This window comes from Sarcophilus harrisii, chromosome 1 (assembly GCF_902635505.1).
Source record: "Sarcophilus harrisii chromosome 1, mSarHar1.11, whole genome shotgun sequence".
Lineage (NCBI taxonomy): Eukaryota > Metazoa > Chordata > Mammalia > Dasyuromorphia > Dasyuridae > Sarcophilus > Sarcophilus harrisii.
In genome coordinates this window covers 686,515,304-686,536,166 of record NC_045426.1, presented here as the reverse complement: position 1 = coordinate 686,536,166, position 20,863 = coordinate 686,515,304, and the positions used below count along the sequence as shown (strand labels likewise).

Genomic DNA, 20,863 nt, shown 5'->3' with positions numbered 1-20,863 from the left:
ATCACAGAGGTTGAGGAGTGCAAGGATCCTAAAACAATCTACTCTGACCCACACCTGAAAGGAATTACTGCCAAAACACACCAAACAAGTGGCCATCTGGCCTTAAATATCTCCAAGGAGGGAGACCCGTCATATCCTAAAGCAGCCCATTGCAATTTGGGAAAGCTGTGATGGTCAGGAAGGGCCTCAGGAGATCCAGCCTGAAGGGCTTCTTTGCAGTTTCCTCTCAGGCTCCCGGTTTTATCCTCTGGGACCAAACAGAACATGCCTCCACCTTCCTCCACACAACAGTTCTTCCAGTACTTGAAGTAGCTACCATGCTCTGTTAGACTCCACTTAACCAGAGTTAGTTATTTATTTGGCTTCTCTCATTGTACATTCAAAGATTTTCCAAGCACTTTTGTCATCTTCACCTATTTGCACCTTTGCATGAAATCATCAAATAACAGAGTCTGACTTTTCACGTTCTTCCTGAAATTTCCCTACTCCGTCCTTTACAACTGATGTTGGCCCAGAAATGTTAATTATTTTCATGGTGCATTAGTCGCATGGTTATAAAAACTCATCTTGACCATTACAATATGAAATGATAAAACATTTGACTTAATAATGTTTCTCGTTGCCTTTGGATGCGTGACAAAAAACAATTTTCTCCAGTCTTGTTTGGTTTTTTTTTTGCTTTTCTAAGGAAAAACCATTTAACCACTTGTGTATATCCTCCAATTTCATTATAATGGGAACATCAAGGCTGGTACAGTTTAGTTCTTCAGTGTCAACTACTAGTCTTTGGACAAAGTTCTTACATTTTGTATACAAATTGTTGTAATGTGTTGCCACGGCCAAAAAAATCACCAGTGGCCAGCCTACTGGCAAGGATTTTCCCTGTACTTAGCCAGGCTGGTCTTTGGAAGGTGGGTGCCATATTTTTCTGGGCTTATACTCAAAACTATTCCAATCAATCAATCGATAAACATTAAGTACCTTCTATGTACCAGCCACTGTGCTAAGCATAGGGGATATAAAAAAAGAAGCAAAAGACATTGCCTTCAAGGAGCTCATAATTTTAATAGAAAATATAAACAGATACAGACAAGCTATATACAGGAGATATAGGAAATAATAGGAGGAATTGAGGGCTTCCTATAAAAGATGGGATTTTGCTTAGGATTGAAAGGAAGCCAGAAAAGTCAATAGGTAGAGTTGATGAACAGTCAGAGAAAACACCCTTTGCAGTATATCAGAGTATATAAGAGACTGTGCTCCATTGAAGCTTTTGAGAAGCCAGAAACACTTTCATTCCACCATGAGCTACTGGAGCTGGACTTTGTGGAAAGGATGTGGAAAGTGATCAAGCTAATCCAAAACTCTCAAGTATTCTAGTGCAAAGTAGTTAATTTCTCAATATATTCCAAGTATATTCACTTTCAGTGAAGTTCTTCTCCATTGAATCCTTACAGTGACCTTTGTTTCAAGTATGGGCCTAGCAACTGAGTTTTTAAAATATAGATCCAGCTATGGATAACGTGACATTAGTGAAGACAGTAAAACTAATGTGAGTTTGGAGAGATTCATCATGTTTGGTCATAGGTTGATGTTTTTTTGGCCATAGTAACTCTTGAAAAAAATCTCCTAGCTTCTGGATCATGTAAGCAATAGGATGGAAGGCTAGACATTTTCACCATTCCCCACAAATTCCTAAAACAGAAATTATGCACCAAACATGACATAACTTCTGCTGTTTTCATCACCAGAATCCAAAAGAAGGTTTAAAAAAAATGCACTCCAAGGCTGGGACCTGAACACTGATCCTGAGCTCACTGAGTATTCTTCTCCCATTCCCATGGGGTTGCACTATGAGTCCTAAGGATGCAACACAAGCTTACATCAAAACCCACCCCCGTGACCCTTTCCCTCTTTTCTAGTGCTATATCTAGAGCAAAGTTTCTTAAACTCTGGGTTGTGGTCCTATATGGAGTCTTGTAACTGAATGTTGTAGGGGTCATGAAATTATGATTTAGTATCAGTGAATGTTGGATTTGAGTCCCTATTTTATATATCTATTGGGATTGCATAAAAATTTCTTAGATAAAAAGGGGTTCTGAGTGGAAAAAATTTAATAAGACCTTTAATAAGAAACAGCTCCAGGTTGGGGAAGTTTGCTTAGGCCTTGGTAGCCAGCTTGGGGACAGCTCTTCAAGAGCAAAAGCCTCTCTAGGGCTACAGGCAGGAAACATCAACAATACAAAACTCTGAAGTACTTGGAGAAAGGAGGCTCTTACTGCTGCCATCAGGCCAGAAAACCTAGAAATGGAGGGAGTGGGCCAGGTCACCAGGACAAGATGAATAGATTGTGTGTGCAGCACTCCAGCAAGCTGAGGGAAAGAGCACAGCATCCAATTGGGGCTGGTTCTGATCACCTAAAAGTCAGTCAGAGATATAGGCTGGTGAACCTAGAATTTGCCAGTGTGGGAGAAGACTGAGATGCTTTGAGATCCAACCCCTAAGGGCACCATCATCTAAGGAGAGGGAGTCAGTAGGTGAGTGATAGAAAAAATAAGAGGAATGGGGGAAAGACCAAAAGGACCAAAGATTCCAGGAAGAAGAAATTGTGAAGACTGAATACAAACAGATAAACCAACAGGAAAACCAGTAAGAAGAGAAGGAAATGGGACCCCTAGATCTAGTAAATGAGTTCATTCAATTTATGAATAAAAACTGCAAAATGAAGGAAAATGATCCAGCACTTGATGAGATAGAGGATCCTGGGAAGTCTGAGGAGAACATGGAACTACTACAATATGCTATCCAGATAGATTGGCAAGCTTTACCAAAGAAACAAAAGAGAGAACGACTGATTGGGAATTACACAGACATGAAGGACTATCCAGAAGAAGAGAAGCAAAAACCAAGAACATTAAAAGAAAGTATACTTATTATGAAAACAAAATATGTGGATCTTGAAGACAGGATGAAGAGATAACCTAAGATTCATAGTTCTCCCAGAAGAATATGACAGGGCAAAAAAAACCCCAAACAAACAAAAACTACTCTTTATCACCATCATGAAGAATATATTAGAAGAGAACTGCACAGAACTTCTGAACATAGGAAATGAAATTTCAATGGAAAGAATTCACAGATCGCCTCCAGAAAAATATCCGAGGCTGTAAATTCCAAAATACATAGTGGTTAAATTTAACAATTTAATTTAGAAACAACAAGTACTGAAAGCCATCAGGACAAAAACCTTCAAATACAGTAGAAAAGACATTTGAATAATGCAAGGCTATTCTGTGCCCACTAGAAGAAGGAGGAGGAGGAAATGGAATAATGTGTTCCAAAAAGCATTTTAAGTGAGGATACAACCCAGAGTTACCTGCAAAACTGAGCTTAACCATATGTACAAAAGAGATGTAAAAATAATAAAGAAGAGTTAAACACATTCTTAGAAAGAAAACTAGAACTACAGAGATGATTTATTTCTCAGACACTCCAGTCAACAGAAATGCAGGAGGAGTGAAAAAAGTAGACAATTAGCAATCAACAGAGTGACAATGGAAAACCAATAAGAGATTTCTTTCTAAATGTACGCAAGAAGAACAGAGGTGAAAGTAAAATCTAGTAGAGGAGTGAAGAGCCAGGTGGGGACATTATGGAAAGACCCTGATAACACTCTGCCTAAATAGGTAAGTGCTTCTTTTGTGGAACAACATGGAAGGGCACATGAAAAGCAGGGGAGGGAAATGGGGGGATAGAGAAGAGGGAGTGATGCATCAGAGTCAAATCAAGATCTCTCAGTGAGGGGAAGGTGACCTCTCTGGTTTCAAAGCCTACAAGGGAATAGATAAAGGGGGAAAAGATTACAAAGGTGGGAGCAGGAAGGAAGGGACCCTTACTTTAGAGCTTCACTGATAGTAAAGTGAGATGCAGACTTTATACTGCATGATGAAGTCTGGTGGGGGAGGATTTAGTGATTGAAAAGTCTATTTGTTCTCAAAAAGAAGGAGAAGGAATAACTCCTCCCTGGGAGGAGAGGAAGAACATGGACACAAGGAATCCATGAGGTCATCCCTACCAAGCAGTAACAGCACCTAGAGGCAGGAACCAGAATGAATACCTTGCCACCTCAAAAAAAAAATTGAAGTACAGTATCTAAAGAAACAATACTGTGTTTATAGCAGGAGGCTTGAAAAAAGCCCTGATTTTAGGGACAGACAGATGGAAGAAAATATAAACCTAACTCTTAAGAAATTTTAGATGTGAATGGATTAAACAATCCAACAAGATGAAAAAAAAGCAGCAGATTGCATAAGAAAACAAAACTCAGCAAACACTTGCTTATTAGAAATATTTAAAATACAAAAACATGAAATAAAACAGAGGATGGGGCAAAATTTACTATGCATCAAATGAATTTTAAAAAGAAAAGAAGTACTCTCATGCTATCTGATAAAGCAAAAACAATCATTAAAAACTTTAAAAATAAACAAGGAAAGTATAGTATGCTGAAAGGAATGTGGCAGATAAAAGGTGAAATGACTAAGAAAACAAAGGCTCAAGCTTCCTCAGTTATTTCATCTTTCACCTTCCACAGAAACTATAGACAATTAACCAATATCAGTCTTCATAAAGCTTCAAGAAGACAATGACAGTAACACAGTAGTGAGAAAAGACTCACTTTTTTTCAGTTTTGACCAAGTCTAACAGAAAGACAAAAGGAGAAATAAGAAATTGAAAGTAGAGAAAAAAAACTGAAAAAATTGAATTAAAAGATTTATGGTGCGTCCTAAATGGGATAGTAAAAGAACACATATTTATCCACTCCACAGGGAACTTTTATTTGTTTATCCCCCCCCAACAGGGACCTTTTACAAAAATTAATCATGTACTAGGGCTCAGAGATAATTTGAAACAAATGTAAAAAGGCAGAAATAGTTGATACATCCTTTAAAGACCAAAATGCAATAAGAATAGAAATTGATTCAGAGACAAAAGATACAGGCTCAAATGGAGACTTAATTAAATTTTAGTGAATGAGTCAACAAATCATGGAAACAATAACTATGTAAAAGAAAATTACAATAATGAAAATTACAATTCCAATATACTGAAATTTCTGAGATGCAGAGTTCACAGGGGAGTTCATGTTCTTAAAATCATATATTAAAATTGAAAAAAGTTTTTAAATTTTTGATATTCTCTATTCCCTTATCCATCCCTTGAAAAAGCAAGCAATATGATGTCAACTGTACTTGTGAAACCATGTGAAATATAGTTCCATATTGGCCATGTTACAAAAGAAAATTCATACTAAAAAGTCCCAAGAAAAATAAAGAAAAGAAACAAATTATATTTCAGTCTGCCCTCTGAGTTCTATTATCTTTTTGGAAATGGATAACATTTTTCTTCATGAGTCCTTTGAAATTGTCTTGGATCAATGTTTTGATCAAAGTAACTAAGAATTTCACAGCTGATCATCCTCACAGTATTTCTGTCAAATGTACAGAACTATTCCTAGTTCTGCTCACCTTACTCTGTGTCAATTCCATAAGTCTTCCCAGGTTTTTCTGAACCATCCTGCTGTTCACTTCTTAAAGAACAATAGATTCTATCATATCTATTGTTCAGTCATTTCCTAACTGATCAACATTCTCTCAGTTTCTTTTATACCAAAAAAAGAGCTATAATAAATATTTTTGAACATGTGAGTTTTTCCTTTTCCTATGGTCTCTCTGGGATTCAGATCTGGTAATATTGCTAAATCAAAGGATATGCAGTTTTGTAGCCCTTTGGGCAAAGTTCCAAATTATTTTCCAGCATTCTACCAGTTCACAATTCTACTAAGAGTTTATTAGTGTTTACTTACATTTCTTCTTGTAGCTGTCATTTATCTTTCCTGTCATATTGTAAGAGGTGTGTATCTCAAAGTTGCTTTAATGTGCATATCTCCAGTTATTAGTCATGTAGAGCATTTTTTCATGTGATTATTGGTAGTTTGATTTCTTTATCTGAAAACTGCTTGTTTATATCCTTTGGACTATTTGCTCTTATTTTTAGAAATTTACCTCAGTTCCTATATATTTGAGAAATGAGGCTTTTATCAGAGAAACTTATTTTTGTCCAGTTCCTTGCTTTTCTTCCATTTTTGGCCATATTGATTTTGTTTCTACAAATTAAATTTGTTATGAAAAGTATCCATTTTACTCCCTATGATCCCTTCTCTATCAATCTGACAGGTAATTTTTACTATACTCCCTTAATTTGTTTATGATATCATCCTTGATGATTATATTATATATCCATTTTGTGCTTATCTTGGTATAATATATGAAATGTTGCTTTATACCTAATTTCTGCCAGACTGTTTTCCAGTTTTCCTGACAGTTGTCAAATAGTGAATTGCCCCAGTAGCTAGGATCTTTGGGTTTATCAAACACAAGGTTACTGTGGTCATTTAGTTCCATATATTGTGTCCCTAATCAAATTTCATTCATTAGCCACTATTTCAATCCATTACTTGATTTGTTTGGTGATCACTGCTTTGTAGTATAGTTGAGATGTAATACTGATATCTATCTTCATTCACTAATTTTTTTTCATTCATTCCCATGATATTCTTGACTTTTCATTCTTCCTTATAAATTTTGTTACTATTTTTCCAGCTCTATATAATAATTCTTTGATAGTTTGTTTGGTATAGCACTTAATTAATTTAAATCGAATTGTCATTTTTATTATATAGACCTACCCCATGAGTAATTAACATTTTTCTAATTGTTTAAATCTGTATTTGTATGAAAAGTGTTTTGTAATTGCGTGTATGTAGTTCTTGGGTGTGTCTCATCAGGTAAATTTATATCCTGCAACTTTGCTAAAATTGTTAGTTGCTTCACATAGTTTTTTGGTAGTTGACTCTAGGATTTTCTAAGTAACCCATCATGTCATCAGAAAGTGATATTTTTGTTTCCTTGTTGTCTTGTGCTTCAATTTTTTTTGTCTTATTGCTATAGTTAGCATTTCTAGTATGATATTAAATAATAATGGTGATAATGGATATCTTGCTTCATTCCCTAACCTCATTGGAAAGGTTTCTGAATTTTTTCTGAATATCTCTCAGTATAATTGGTTTCCTTTGTAATCCCATATACTTTATTTTATGTGCTTAAAAATATAATTCAGAGAAAGGATCCAGAGATTTCAGCAGACAGCAAAAGCAGTCTAGGAAACAAAAAAAGATTAAGAAACCTCAATTTCCTCTTCAACTTGGACTCTAATAGATCTCCAGGTCAGTGACAGACACCTTTGGCAAGCACATATCTCTATTTTATGCCTCACTTGACGTTAATGAGCAGAAGATTGCTGAACAAAGTTATCTCAATTGTTAGGCCTTTCCATAAACTTGTATAGTTTTGACATATGCATGCAAAACCTCGTTAGAGATGAGCTTTTAAAGCATTATATAATTCTATTGAATCTAATGTTAGTTTTTGTTTGTTTTTTAATCAGTAATATTTTATTTTTCCAAATACACATGAAGATTTCTACATTCATTTTTGTGAGACTGTGTTCCCAGTTTTCCTTCCTCCCTCCCTTACCTCCCCTCTCTCCAAGATAGCAAGAAATCTGATATAGGTTACAGTTCTTTTAAACATATTTCCCCATTTTTCATGGTGTGCAAGAAAAATCAGACCAAAAGGAGAAAAAACAAGAAACAAAAAAAGAAACAAAAAAAGGTGAAAATACTGTGTTTCAATCCATATTCAGTCTCTATAGTTCTTTGTCTGGATGCAAATGGCATCTTCCATTCCAAGTTCTAATGTTTGGGTTTTTTTAATAGCCAATAAACAATAAGTTCCAAGAGAGCTTGTAAAATAGGAAAGATGTGATTTTTGACCCATAGAACTTTGCTGTGAAGTATCACTTATGAAAGTCTGACTGTTTCCTGCAAATGCTCTTATCAAAGATGTCTCAGTGTATGTGTAGATCATGTCATAATGTTTCCTATGGGCCAGCAGTATCTTTTGGGATTCCCTAAGCCCCCTTTTAACCATAGTAATAAGACACAAACTTTCTCCATGCCTTTGATATCTCCTTTCACTGCCTTTGAGATCAGTCACTCGACACATTCAGAATGACACTGCTGTCACCACAGGTTTCCTCCTTTTTCCTTTGGTGCCATTTCCATTTCTTCTATGAATATATCTGAGACCATAAAAATGTGGTAGCCCAAGTAGGGGTCCTTCCATTAGTACATCTCACTTGGACAGACAGTGAAAATGGGCAGTGAGTTTGTCCCAGAGTTGAACCCAAGAAGGAGAGCATACTAAATTGCTTTGGGGAAATTGCAGAATTCTTGGGATTACCCCAAGTTTTCCTCTAAAACAAAGGTCCATCTTTGAATATCAGTTATTCATCCAGTGATGATATATTGTTGTAAGTCTCAGAACTCTATAGACTACAAAGATTGGACTTAAGGATTACCCAAAGGATAAGGAGGACATACCATAGACATGGTGGATGTGATACCATAGACATGGTGGATGTGATACCATAGACATGGTGGATGTGAGCAGTCTATGACACACTAAAAATAAGGGATGAGGATACTATTAGAAATATATGATATAACATTCTCACTCTTTTTCATATTATTTGCTTGCATTTTGTTTTCTTATTCATTTTCTTTCCTTTTTGATCTGACTTTTCTTGTGCAACGAGAATTGTATAAATATGTTTGCACATATTGGATTTAACACATATTTTAACATGTATAACATATATTGGATTGCTTGCCATCTAGGGAGGGGAAAGAGAGGACAGTCTGACAAGGCTATGAAGGGTCAATGTTGACAAATTATCTGTGCATGTTTTAAAAATAAAAAGCTTTAATAAAAAATACATATGATTAAAAAAAAGATGGACTGGCCAAGAGATAAGAGGTAAGATAATTAAAAGTCCCCATGCTCCGCTGATATCCTCTCAAAGTTTAGGGAATCCAAGATTAGCCACCAGCACATTGGGTGGACCTCCTTGGGGTGATCTCTTGGGAGGCCACCAAGATGATCCCACGTGGAAAGGTTGGGATCTGCCCTGTTGGAGGAGATGCCCACATCAGGGAGATGGGGATCCATCCTAATGTTCTCCACAGGGTTGTTGAGAGCCCTGAGTGAAAGGCTAACTCTAACACACTACGAAGCGAGGGTGCAGCACATGGAATTGTCCGGAATCACTCCATGTCCTGCTCTTTATCTGTTTTCCGTGGCCTGTGGAAAAGCAGGTCTTTACAAGGTTCAGATAGCCTGGCTCAGAAACTCGGACCGTGTGAGCCAAAGCTCCAGGCTGCCCCTTTACCTGGGGTTGTCATTTGATGGCATCCTCAAGGCTCTGTGGGAGCTTTGGCTGTGTTGGGGGAAATTTGAGTTTTAGCTATAATGGGGCCCCTCCTGACCTCCTGTGGGGAGCCCTGGATTTATAGGCAGAAGCCTAAAACTCAGATTCTTGTCTCTACCACTTCCTAGCTACCTGATCTTGGGCAGGGGACCTCTCTGGGCTTCCATTTCTACCTCTGTAAAAATGAGCGGTTTCAGTTCCAGAACATGGGATTTCTCCCCCAAGTTCTGTGCTTTGAGAGACCCCCCAAAGGTAGGTCTGTCCCCAGGAGAGCCGGAGGGCCAGCTGCAGTGTTGGCCATTCAGTGCCAGTTGTAGGAAGTGCCTCTTCTGGGCAAAGCCCAGTGCCCAAGTGACACCCTAATAACAGTCACTTCTTCCATCCTGTGGCTTACCAAGGGCTTGGATTCCCAGCATCCCCGTGGGGCCGGCAGCTTCGCATTTTCTCCACATTTGACAAAGGGAGAAACTGAGTTTTAGAGGGCTTGGCCCGAGGCCACACAACTGGGATGTAACAAAAGCGGGGTTTCCGCGGTCGGAGGGGTGCTCTCCTACCGCTGGCTGCCGCCTGCCATCCGAATGTTCAGTTTTCATGTTGCTCTCCGAGGGATTTTTCCTAACAAGCCAACCAAGACTTTAATTGTGCTTCATTGTCTAATCTAGTCAGCAGCTGCTTGTGTTCTGGGGCAGACTACCGGCTAAAGTCTATTCTTGCATGAGTGCTCCCCAATAGTGATGTTTTGTTATTATTCCAGGGCTCTGGAGGCAGCTGTTCACCTGGGGGGTGAAGATCTGACCCCATTCTATGGTCTGCTGGATGGGGGCCGGGAAGGAGAATTCTATAAGGTAATTGTATTCACAGGAGATACTTCCCAGCAACCTCCGTTGGGATTGTTGAGAAAAATGTACCCAGAAATACCCAAGTGCCTTTTATTAAAGCTTTTCACCCTGATACCTGCAAGACACTTCCTAGAAAATGCTAGCGAGGTGTTGCCTGGTGCATATTATCCCAAAGTCTAAATCGGTCGTGTTTCTTTTGTATTCCCTCTTAGGAACTGGAGGACTATTTTTATTATTCTCAGCTCCGGAGTCAGGGTATTGATACAATGGAGACCAGACAGGTGTCTACACGCATTCCCCTGAGTGAGCTGCCTTTTGTCATGAGAGCAATTGGCTTCTATCCATCTGAAGAGCAGGTAGGTAGAGTGAGCAGGAATATTTTATTGACACCTGAAAAGTCAAATAATCCAACCCTGTATTCTCTGAGAAATAATAGTTGTGAGTCAAAGATGGATCTTACATTTATTCTTGTGAGAAGGATTTGGAAATTCAGTTGTGGACACTACAGATGCATTATTGGAAAAGGACTTAACGTGACAAAGAATATGATATTATGAAAGGGGAGAGAGAACGAGAATGAGAAAGACAGAGGGATAGAGACATTGTGAGGGTCAGAGAGAGACAGAAGAAAAGAGAGAGAGGAAAAAGAGGAAAAGAGAAAAGAGAGAAAAAGAAATGAAAGAGAAGAAAAGAAAAAAGAGAAAAAGAGATATAGAGGAAAAGAAAAAAAGAGATAGGGGAAAAAGAAAAAAGACAGCGATAGAGGGACAGAGATAAAGAGGAAAAGAGAAGAGGGACAGGAAAAGAGAGAGGAAAAGAAAAGAGACAGAGAAAGGAAAAGAGAAAGAGGAAAAGATAAGAGAGACAGAGGAAAAGACAAAAAAGATGGAGAGAGAGAAGAAAAGAGAAAAAAGATGGAAAGAGAAAGGAAAAGAGAAACGGGAAATGGAAAAAAGAGAGAGAGGAAAAGAGAAGAGGGACAGAGTTAAAAAGGAGGAGGAAGGGAGAAGAGGACAGACAGAGACAGAGTGAGTTGCTCTCAGGAATTGGCATAAACAGGTGAAAACAAGGTCAGTTTCTCCTGGGAGGTCTGTTCCTATCTTTGGCTATATGATGCATTCATTCTCTTTTTAGTCTCCTAGAAACACACTTTGTGGCTAGCCAGTGTACTTATTTAATAATAATAATAATAGCTATCATTTATACAACTCTTAGTCGCCAAAGTGCTTTACATATGTTATTTCATTTAATCTCCATAGCGGTTGTGGGAGGAAGGTGCTGGTATTGTCCCCATTTTGCAAATAAGGAAACAGGCTCGAAGGGGCCCCGTGATTTGCTCATGGTCACATGGCTAAGAAGTGTCTGAGCCATATTTGAATCCAGGTCCTCCTGATTCTCAGCCCAGCACCTTTTCCCGTTGCCACCTAGTTGTCTCAGCTTGTTTATTAGCTATTTTTATTTTAATATCATGGTCCTTCTTAGATATATTCCAATCCAAAACTGACTTCTCCTTTGAAACAAAGAAAAAGAGCTGTTAATTAAGTCAATAAGTATTAAGTGTCTGATGTGCCTCTGTCTAACTAAGCTCTAGGGATACAGAGAAAAAAACAAACCAGTCTTTGTTCCCAAGGAGCTCACAGCTATCAGAGACGGCATCAAACACCTGTGTGCGGATGAGACATTCGCAGGAAAAGTGGAAGGGCATCTCCCAGGGCAGGCCCCCAGATTAAGCAAAAATCTCAGGAGGTGGGGGCTGAAATTTGGAAAAGCTACAAGGAGATGGGCCAGAGGAGGAGGAGGGGAGGCGCTGTGGATGTTAGGAAGGGAGAATGTGCAGAACTGGGCCTCAGGTGGGACAGAGGGGGATGAGGAGGCCGTGGGAGAGGCACTGGTGGGTGCGGGAGGATCGAGGCGGCCTCCACTGTCTCAGGGAGCCCAGCCAAGGGGAGCTGGGTCTGGGACAGGTTGAGTTTAAAACGTCCACATCTTGTTGGAGAGGTCTTGTCACTTGGTTCTTCGACTGGAAGTTAGGGCTAGCTCGGCAGATCTGGGTATAGCATAGGGAAGGCGGTTGCATCCGTGGGAGCTGTGAGATGCCCAAGGGAAGCAGTAGAGGTATATGGCCGGGTGAGAGAGGGAAGCCCCCCCAACAGGGTGTGGAGCACCCCACCCTTCCGACTCCTCCCAGGGAGGCCGACGGTCAGTCCTGCTTCAGCCCCCACTCCCCAGGAGGGGAGATTCTCATGGAAACCGGCTCAGGCTCCTGGCTCTCAGCCCCAGCAGGCTTACTTAAAGGGCTCCCCCGGGTTCCATGTGGCTCCAGCCCGGAGGTCTCTCCATTGGGCCCGGCTGCTTCTGTGTCAGGATACTGTGGGACCAGAAGAGAGCTCGTCCTCGCCCCACATGGCCGCGAGCCAGCCAGCAGAGCCTCCCGGTGGATCTCTGTGGGCTCGCCGAGGAGAGCGTTTGTTGGGGCCTTTCAGTTCCCGCACACACCCCTCCTCCCAACATTCATCTCTGAGGAATTAAAAAAAAAGACAAGAAAAGAAAATCTGAAACCCCTGCTGATGAGGGGGGAGGGGGAGGCCCAAACAAAAGCCTCATTTCATCCGCTTCTTACTGAGAAACGGCTTCCGAGAATTAGGCTGGAATGGGCGGAGGAAGAGGTGCCGTTCACCTCTTGATCAGGGGTGAGTCCCTGTCTTCTAGTGATCGTACCATGGACACGTCGTGGTTGGTGATCAAGGGAGGGAACCCCAACAATGGCGGGAAGTTCAGTATATTCAATTCAGATATTTGGCTCCTGTCCTGGGCAGCTCTGTCCTAGGTGCTAAGGACACAGAGAGGGGGAACAGACTCTGCCCCCCTAATTTGTGCAGAAACCAGGGAAGGCTTCCCAGGGAGGGCCGTACTGGGGCCTGAAGGAGGTCAGGCTGCTGAGAGAGGAACGGCTCCAAGGCCGGAGCTGGACAGCATCAGACTAACAGACAAGGATTTATTCAGCTGCAGGACCCAGCCTTAAGCACTGGGAGAGAGACCACTGTACATCGGATACAGCCCCTTTCCGAGATGACAGATAACAGATCTGAACGTATGGCCACAGATAAAAATAGTTGATGTTACAATATGGGAAGGGTGTGCAAATGAGGGAGACTGCCGCTAGCTGGAGCAGGCTGTGGATAGACTTCAGGGAATCTGAATTTGGGTGGTTATTAGCCTCTAACTAAATCCATTTCCTTCCATTACAATTTTTCTAAAAATACATTACTTTTTTTTAACACTTCCTAGCTGTGTGACTCTGGGCAAGTCACTTAACCCCAACTGCCTCAGCAAAAAGTAATAATAATAAACATAAAAATACATTCTTCTGTGGAGGCGCCAAGTCTTGCCCAGACTGTCCCAGAGGTCTGTGACCCACAGACCTTAAGAACCCCTGAGCTAGAGATCACGAGCGCCATCCTGGCCGTATTTAGGCTGAGTGGGATGTTGCCCGGCGGGACTGTACCCAGCGGTACAGTCGGGTGCCCTTTGCTGCTCTTCTGTGAGTGGGAAAGCCCGTTAGGTAAAGGAGCCAAGAGTGATCCACCTGGATTGTCTCAGAGAGACTAGTGACCAGTGGTTAGTCAGGGGCACATTAGCCTGGGGTTGGAGTCGCTGAGGGAGTAGGTCGGTGGGCCTGGAGTCCGCAGGACAGGGGGCACACCCGGCCTGCAGCATTTACTGGCTGTGGCAGCCTGGGAAGGCGCTTCACTCTGTTTGCCTCAGTTTACTCATCTGTAAAATGAGCCGGGCGAGGAAATGGCCAAGACTCCAGCATCTCTGCCAAGAAAGCCCCAAACGGGGACGCGAGAGTGGGCAGCGACTCAGCAGCTGAACAACAGTAACAAAGCAGTCTGCGCCACGTGCCGGTTATTTATAAGTGGAGCCAGCAGGTAGCCCGAGCAGGTGTGGGGAGTGTCAGCTGGCTCTGGTCTGTGCAGGAAGAGGCGCCTGCCTCTGATCAGCGTCATTACAAATCCATTCTCCGTTCAGATGCTGGTGAAGGACACAGGCGCCCCTTTTGTGGCCCTGTGTGAGGACCATCCCAGGCCCTTTCATCCAGATCGCATGGCTTTCCACGAACTCTGCTCACTGACAAGGCATTCTATCTTGAGCTCTTGGGGAAAGCTTTTGGCCCTTTTCTTTTCCTGTCAGATATAGAGACTTTAATAGAAATTTTCTCAGGGCTTTTCTTGGCTCAAAAGCTGCCTCTGCTGTGGTTAATGGGACATTCCCCATTGAGACATTGCCGTCCTTTCCCACATTGACCATGGAGGGCCCAGACGCTGATGTCACCCCCAGCAGTCCAAAGTCACTTTCTCTATGAGTCTGAGGGATTGTTACATATGGTTCCCTTCTCATCATAATTGTCTTAGGAATTTAAAACTGGTTAATGCAGGAATGGGGGTCCGGCACTCCCGAGAGCTGCTCCTCGGCAGCCATGTTTGGGGCATGGGTGGAATGGACCCCACTTTGGAGAAGCTCTGATGTGCTCTTAGGGCCACAGTCTGGTCCTGGGGTGCACAAGAGCTGCTGATTCTGCCCAGGGAACCCCTGATGTTCTCGGTAGCCGTGGCACTGCTGGGCATCTGTGGCAAGTAACAGGCCTTTCAGGAACATGGCTGTTTCCTCGGAGTTCTTCCCAAACTCGGTACACTAATCTTTGGGACTGACTCACTTCCAGTGGGGGCGGAAGGCCTACAGCCAACTGGCATGGCCCCATGCACGCAGCGAGCAAGGGCCAAGAGGCCAGATTTCTGCTTCCGAGCAGCCCGTGGGAACCCCAGAGAGAGTCCTCGGCACCGTGGCCTTCCCCAAAATCCCCAAGCCTGTTCCGGTACAAAAGGGACGAGATCTCTCCTGACTTTGGCTGGAGGGAGTCTGCTCCTCCGGCCCACTGAGCAAAGCCCCTTAGGCCGACAAGCAGCGGGCTGCTCCGCTTTCAGCTCTGCAAAGAAATGTCTCTGATCTGGCTCCATCCACTAAAGATTCTTCCTAACTAATCATGGGCCACCCAGTTCTACAGTAAATAAAATCACTAAGCTAGGATTAAGGCTTTGGGAGAACAGCAAGCAGGAAGGATTTATTCCACAAACGTTTATTGAATTTCTGCTGAGGTTGTGGGTGAAAAGCCAAAAGGGACATTAGAGATTTTCTGGCCCACCTTGGCCTTGTGCTGTCAGGGGGCTGTGGCCAAACTAGGGTTAGACCTGTGCTCTCTGACCTGCCCTATATTGCTGTGCCCCCTTCCCCGTGGTGAGGAAGACAGACCCACAAACAGCCCCCCACCCCATGTGAGCTTGGTGGTCTTGCAGAGATAAGACAAGAGCTCGGGTTACAGTCACGAGCTACGCTGCCAGTTTGGGTCAGAGGAAGGAGAATGGTTTTTAGCCAGGCAGACCAGGGAAGGTTTCATGGAGGGTAGAGACGGTACATTCCAAGGGCGTGGATGGTGTGAGGTTCCGTTCTAGGTGTCCCCTTTCAGAGTGGGCGTTGTTAAACTGGAGAACATCCGGAAAAGGCCAGTGAGGATGCAGAAGGACCTTGAGACCACAAGGATGAGTTGGAGGAATTGGGGATGTTGGGATGGAAGAAAGGGAGGATGAACCTGAAAGTAGATCGGTCACAAAAGGGATTCGGTTTGCTCTCTGCCCCCAAGGGCAGACTCAGGATCAAGGAGCAGAAGCAGTAGAAAGGCTTCCTATCAGAAGCATCCCAAAGTGCGAGCCCACCATGATTGAAAGACTCAAAGACTACCTGATGGGCCCGAGATTGTTGCTTGGGTACAGATTGGGCCAAATAGTCTCTAGAGTCTCCCAAAATGCTGCAATTGTGTAATTTGACAGTAACTTGGCAACAGCCAGAGCATCCAAGAACTTAAATGTCGCGGTTTTCTCAGTCCTTTCCAAGCCTTGTACTAATCTTTGGGCCCCGTGAGAGGCTTCCACTTGAGGTGGAGCAGAGGTTAGGTTGCAGCAAAGCAGGGGATGAAGATCGGGTTTTTTTTCCCCTTTGTTAAAATTAATATTTATTGACCTGAATCACTTTAGTTGTCAGTTTGGACATGCACACTCCTATTCCTGTGATTCTAGCTCAGAGCCTGTCGGTGAAAGAAAGATGAGAGAAAAAGGTAGCTTGGAGTAGTGGGAAGCAGACGGGTTTGTAGTCAATCGGAGCTCCTGCACTGCGTGACCTGGAGTGAGTCATCCCTAGCCTTTACCCTAACTGAGCAAATAAGGAGAACGACAACCCCCTAATAAAGCCCTCAGTATGTTGCCAAGTGGTCCACAGGCCAGATTCCCACTTTGGCTGTATCTGGAAATCTATGGCTCTGCACTTTCATTCTATGGCCTCTCTGTCTGGAAGTGAATGGGATGTTTCATATTCCTTTGTTTGGACCTGTGGTTTGTGTTCTTAATCTTCCAAATCAGAGTTCTGAAATCTCCCCGAGGAGTTGTCATTCTCTTGGTTCTGCTCAGCTTGGTCCACATCATTTCCTAAGAGGACTTTCCAGTTTCCTACACAACTGTCCATTTCATCATCGTTCATGGGCCATTGCTCATGGGCATCCATACACCGCAAATTATTTAGCTATTCTTTAGCAGGAACATGCTCCCTCTCTAATTTCTGGCTATCATTAAAAGAACTGTTGCAAATATTTTTGTATGTAGAGGTCCTTTCCCTCTTTCTTTGATTTCTTGAGGGAATTTCAGATCAAAATTGAATCAAAGAGTATGCACAGTTTGGTAACTTTGGAGGGAATAATTCCAAATTTCTTTCCTGACAGATCAAGCCAGATGAAAAGTAAGACATTTTCAATACTGCATTTAAAAAGTCATTATTTTCCACATTATGATTTTGACATTTCAAAATTTTTCCTTATTTAGAAAAAGAACAAAAAAGAGGATTACATGTAAAATCTGAAATCTAATAAATTTAACATAACGGTTCTAAAACTGACTTGCCTCTTTGTGTCTTTTTTGCGTATTTTTTTAATGTTTCACTAGTGCCTCTTTCCTTTTGTGGGATATCACCTTTTTTTTTCTTTTTCTGTGATATCACTATGATACCTTTCAAATTTTGAGTTCAAATTCTCCTTTGAGAAGGCAAGAAATTTGACATACATTATAAAATCCTATTAACTCTTTTTAAGAAATATGCAATTAGAAGCTTTAGGGTACATAACTTGGTCAGTCCAAGTCAATAAATAGGCACCTGACATCTATTAAGACCTATCTATAATCATTTCAGCTCTGAAGGGAGGACTTATTCAACCACAGCTCAAACTAGATGGGGATTTCCAGGTCAAATGATCAGTAAGATGAACTGAACCTCTCACCCTGTCAACACATAAATGATTAGCCAAAGATAAAGAAATTTCAGTTATATCCATGATCTATGACTCCTAAAATCCAAAAGAAGGTTAAAAAAAATTTCCCCCAAACCAGGAAATGAGCTCAGGTGAGCCTGAGCTCACCCCTCACCCACCTCCAGCACTGTTGGCAGCAAGGCCACACTGGCAGACACAAGGGCACAACACAGGTTTAAAACCACCTGTGCATCCCATTCCCCACTTTTTTCCCAGTGCCTGGCAATACACTACGAAAGTTTGCTCGGGCTGTCAACAGCTAACATGCCTTTGGCGTGCAATCCACAAGTACCAGGGCTGCAAAGCTCCAGAAAAAGCAGGTTCTGCTAGAACCAGGGAGAGCAAGTTCTGATCTACTGGTGCTCGGTCAGAGAAGGAAGGAGCAGAGGGGAGGGAAAGGTCATCAGGACAGGACACTGCGCACTTGGGGAGTTGTGTAGTTCTAAGTAGCCCAGCATCTGGACTTATGAGTTCCCAAGGAAACCACAGTGAGAAGGGAGGGAGTCAGGAAGCGAGCGATAAGGAAAATAAGAGGGGAAAAGACTGAAAGTACCAAAAATTTCAGGGAGGAGAAATCTAAAGGCCTTGAAAATAAATATATAAATCAACAGAGAAAAAAAAAACTAACAATAGAAGGAAATATGGACCTAGATCTAGTAAATGAGTTCAGCTATCTATGAATAAGTATTTATTCATATATTATAAATTCATATATATATTCATATATTCAAAAAAAGGAAAAAGATCTAACCCTTGATGAGACAAAGGACCCTGTGGAAGCTGAGAAGAGCATTGAACCACAATATACTGTATCTGAGTCATTTAAAATAGAAATGAAAATTATGACAGTGGAATTTATATCCTGCTCAGCAAAAATGAGTAGAATAGAAAGATTTGAATGATAATGGCAAACCTCATCAAAGAAATGAGAGAACAATAGATTGGGAATGCAAATACACAGAAGCAAAAGACAGCCTAAAAGAAGAAAAAAAAAAGAAAAGAATTTTAAAAGAAAATATGCTAATTGTGCAAGAAAAACATACTCAACTCGAAGACAGCATGGACAGAGACGGCCTAATGATCATAGGAACAGAAGAACTTAACAGGACAAAAAACTTAACACTAGAATGCAGAAAATAATAGAAGAGAACTGCCCAGAACTTCTAAATATAGAAAATGACATTTCAGTTGAAAAAATTCACACATCATCTCCAGAAAAAAAATAATTTTAGGCTACAAACTCTTAAAGACTTTATTACTGGTTAAATTCGACAATTCAGAAACAAGTTGTATGAGCATCAAGAGCAGCCTAAATGCTTTCTCTTCATACTCTGTCTTTCTGTATGATTGTCTTGTTTAATTGACATAAGATCTGTACAGTGGAGTAGTGGGAAATGGGGGGCATTTGGGGGTTCAGTTCAAATATGGCCTCAGATACTTCCTAGTTGTGTGACCTTAGACAGATCACTTAATCCTTTTGCCTCAGTTTCCTCATCTGTAAAATGAGCTGGAGAAGGAAGTAGCAAACCACTACAATATCGTTGCCAATAAAATCCCAGATGGAGGCATGAAGAATTAGACACAACTGAAAATGGTTAAACAATAAGATGTGTAGTGGACAAGAGTACAGGACCTGCCATTAGGAAGATCTTGTCTTCAGGCATTAAATGGGTAACCCTAAACAAGTCACTTAATTTCTCCTAGTCTGTTTTTTCATCTGGAAAATAGGGATGATAATAGCACCTATTTGTTAATGTTGTGAGGATTGTTGTGAGGATAAAAGGAAATGATCTATGTAAAGCATTATCATCTTTATCATTATTGTTTGGAGTATTTCTGAATCGATGATCATGCTGAGAAAAATTAGACATGGACCAACATTGTGCCTGTTGTTTTCTGCTTTTTTAAAAGTATATGAGTCCTGCATCCAGAGAGAGAACAATGGGAACTGAATGTGGACCACAACATAGTATTTTCACTTTTTGTTGTGGTTTGCTTGCATTTTGTTTTCTTATTTTTTTCTTTTTCGATCTGATTTCTCTTGTGCAGTTTGATATTTGTGGACATACATATAGAGGAATTGTTCATGTTTAACATATAATGCATCACTTACCGACTAGGGGAGAAGGTGGGGGAAAGGAAGGAAGAAAATTACAACACATGATTTTGTAGGGGTGAATGTTGAAAATTATCCATGTCTGTATTTTGAAAATAAAAAGCTTTAATTAAAAAAAGTTTATGAGCAACACACAAAACAAATTAATAGTAAATGTAACAAAATTATAAATATCCATCAGGACTCAAATGAAGAGACTTGAGAACAAACCCCCCAACCTACACCTTTGTCAAGGTAGGAGGTCCACAGGTGTTACGCATTGCACATTTTTTGGAAATTTTTCAATTTATCAAATCAATTGCACTGACTTTTCCTTTCTTCTCTTAAAAAATACTATTTGTCATATGGGATGCTTGAAATAATTACGGTGTTGTAAAAAACAATATACTAATAAAAACTTATTTTTTAAGTATATGATTCCTGTCTACCAAGAGTAAATATACATAGATATATATTTAATTCTACATCTTTTTTAGATTGATGATATGTTAAACGAAATTAAATTTGGTGAGTATGTGGATACAGGAAAGCTCGCTGATTCAATCGACTTGCCAGAGTTTGTGAAGCTTTATATCAATCACAGGCCACCTTTTGGTCAAACCATAAGTGACATACGAAAGGCTTTCAAAATTCTTGGCACTCCTAATGAGGATGGGGAAATGGCTATTGAGAGAGAACATTTCCTAGAACTGCTTCTAACCAAAGGTCAGTATATATACCCAAGTGGACTACATGTTAGCCTCCCACCCACCAGTATTGTCGAGCAATAAATAACACAAAGGGTGTTGTTTGAGATACACAGGATCAGGGGGTGATGTGCTGGAGAGGACTTGGGGGATGCCTCAGCCCCCCAAGATGAGCTTATGGGTTACAATCAGTCAGTTAACATCCGTGAAGGAGCAGGAGGAGGAGCTGTACCTCCATCATGAAATGATGATTGTAACGGGATTGCCGGAGCGCTCGCAGATTTGCAAAGGGCTCTTCATATTTATTGCAACATTGCTCATACTGATAGCAACATCTTTACAGAAATTCAGAGAAAGATAGGATCTTGCTCACCATCATATAGTGAGTAAAGGCCAGAGGAAGAATGGAGAGCCTTGTCCTTTG

General features: G+C 41.2%; 1 protein-coding gene across 1 annotated transcript in view; it reads left to right on the top strand.

Moving 5' to 3' along the window:
• The window catches only part of WDR66 (WD repeat domain 66), a 78,833-nt gene that overhangs the window by 45,770 nt on the left and 12,200 nt on the right, over window positions 1–20,863 (top strand). The window contains exons 20-22 of the mRNA XM_031948493.1: window positions 10,145–10,235; window positions 10,442–10,585; window positions 20,230–20,458. Of these exons, the coding sequence (XP_031804353.1) occupies window positions 10,145–10,235; window positions 10,442–10,585; window positions 20,230–20,458 (464 nt within the window). The remainder of the gene's footprint in view (window positions 1–10,144; window positions 10,236–10,441; window positions 10,586–20,229; window positions 20,459–20,863) is intronic.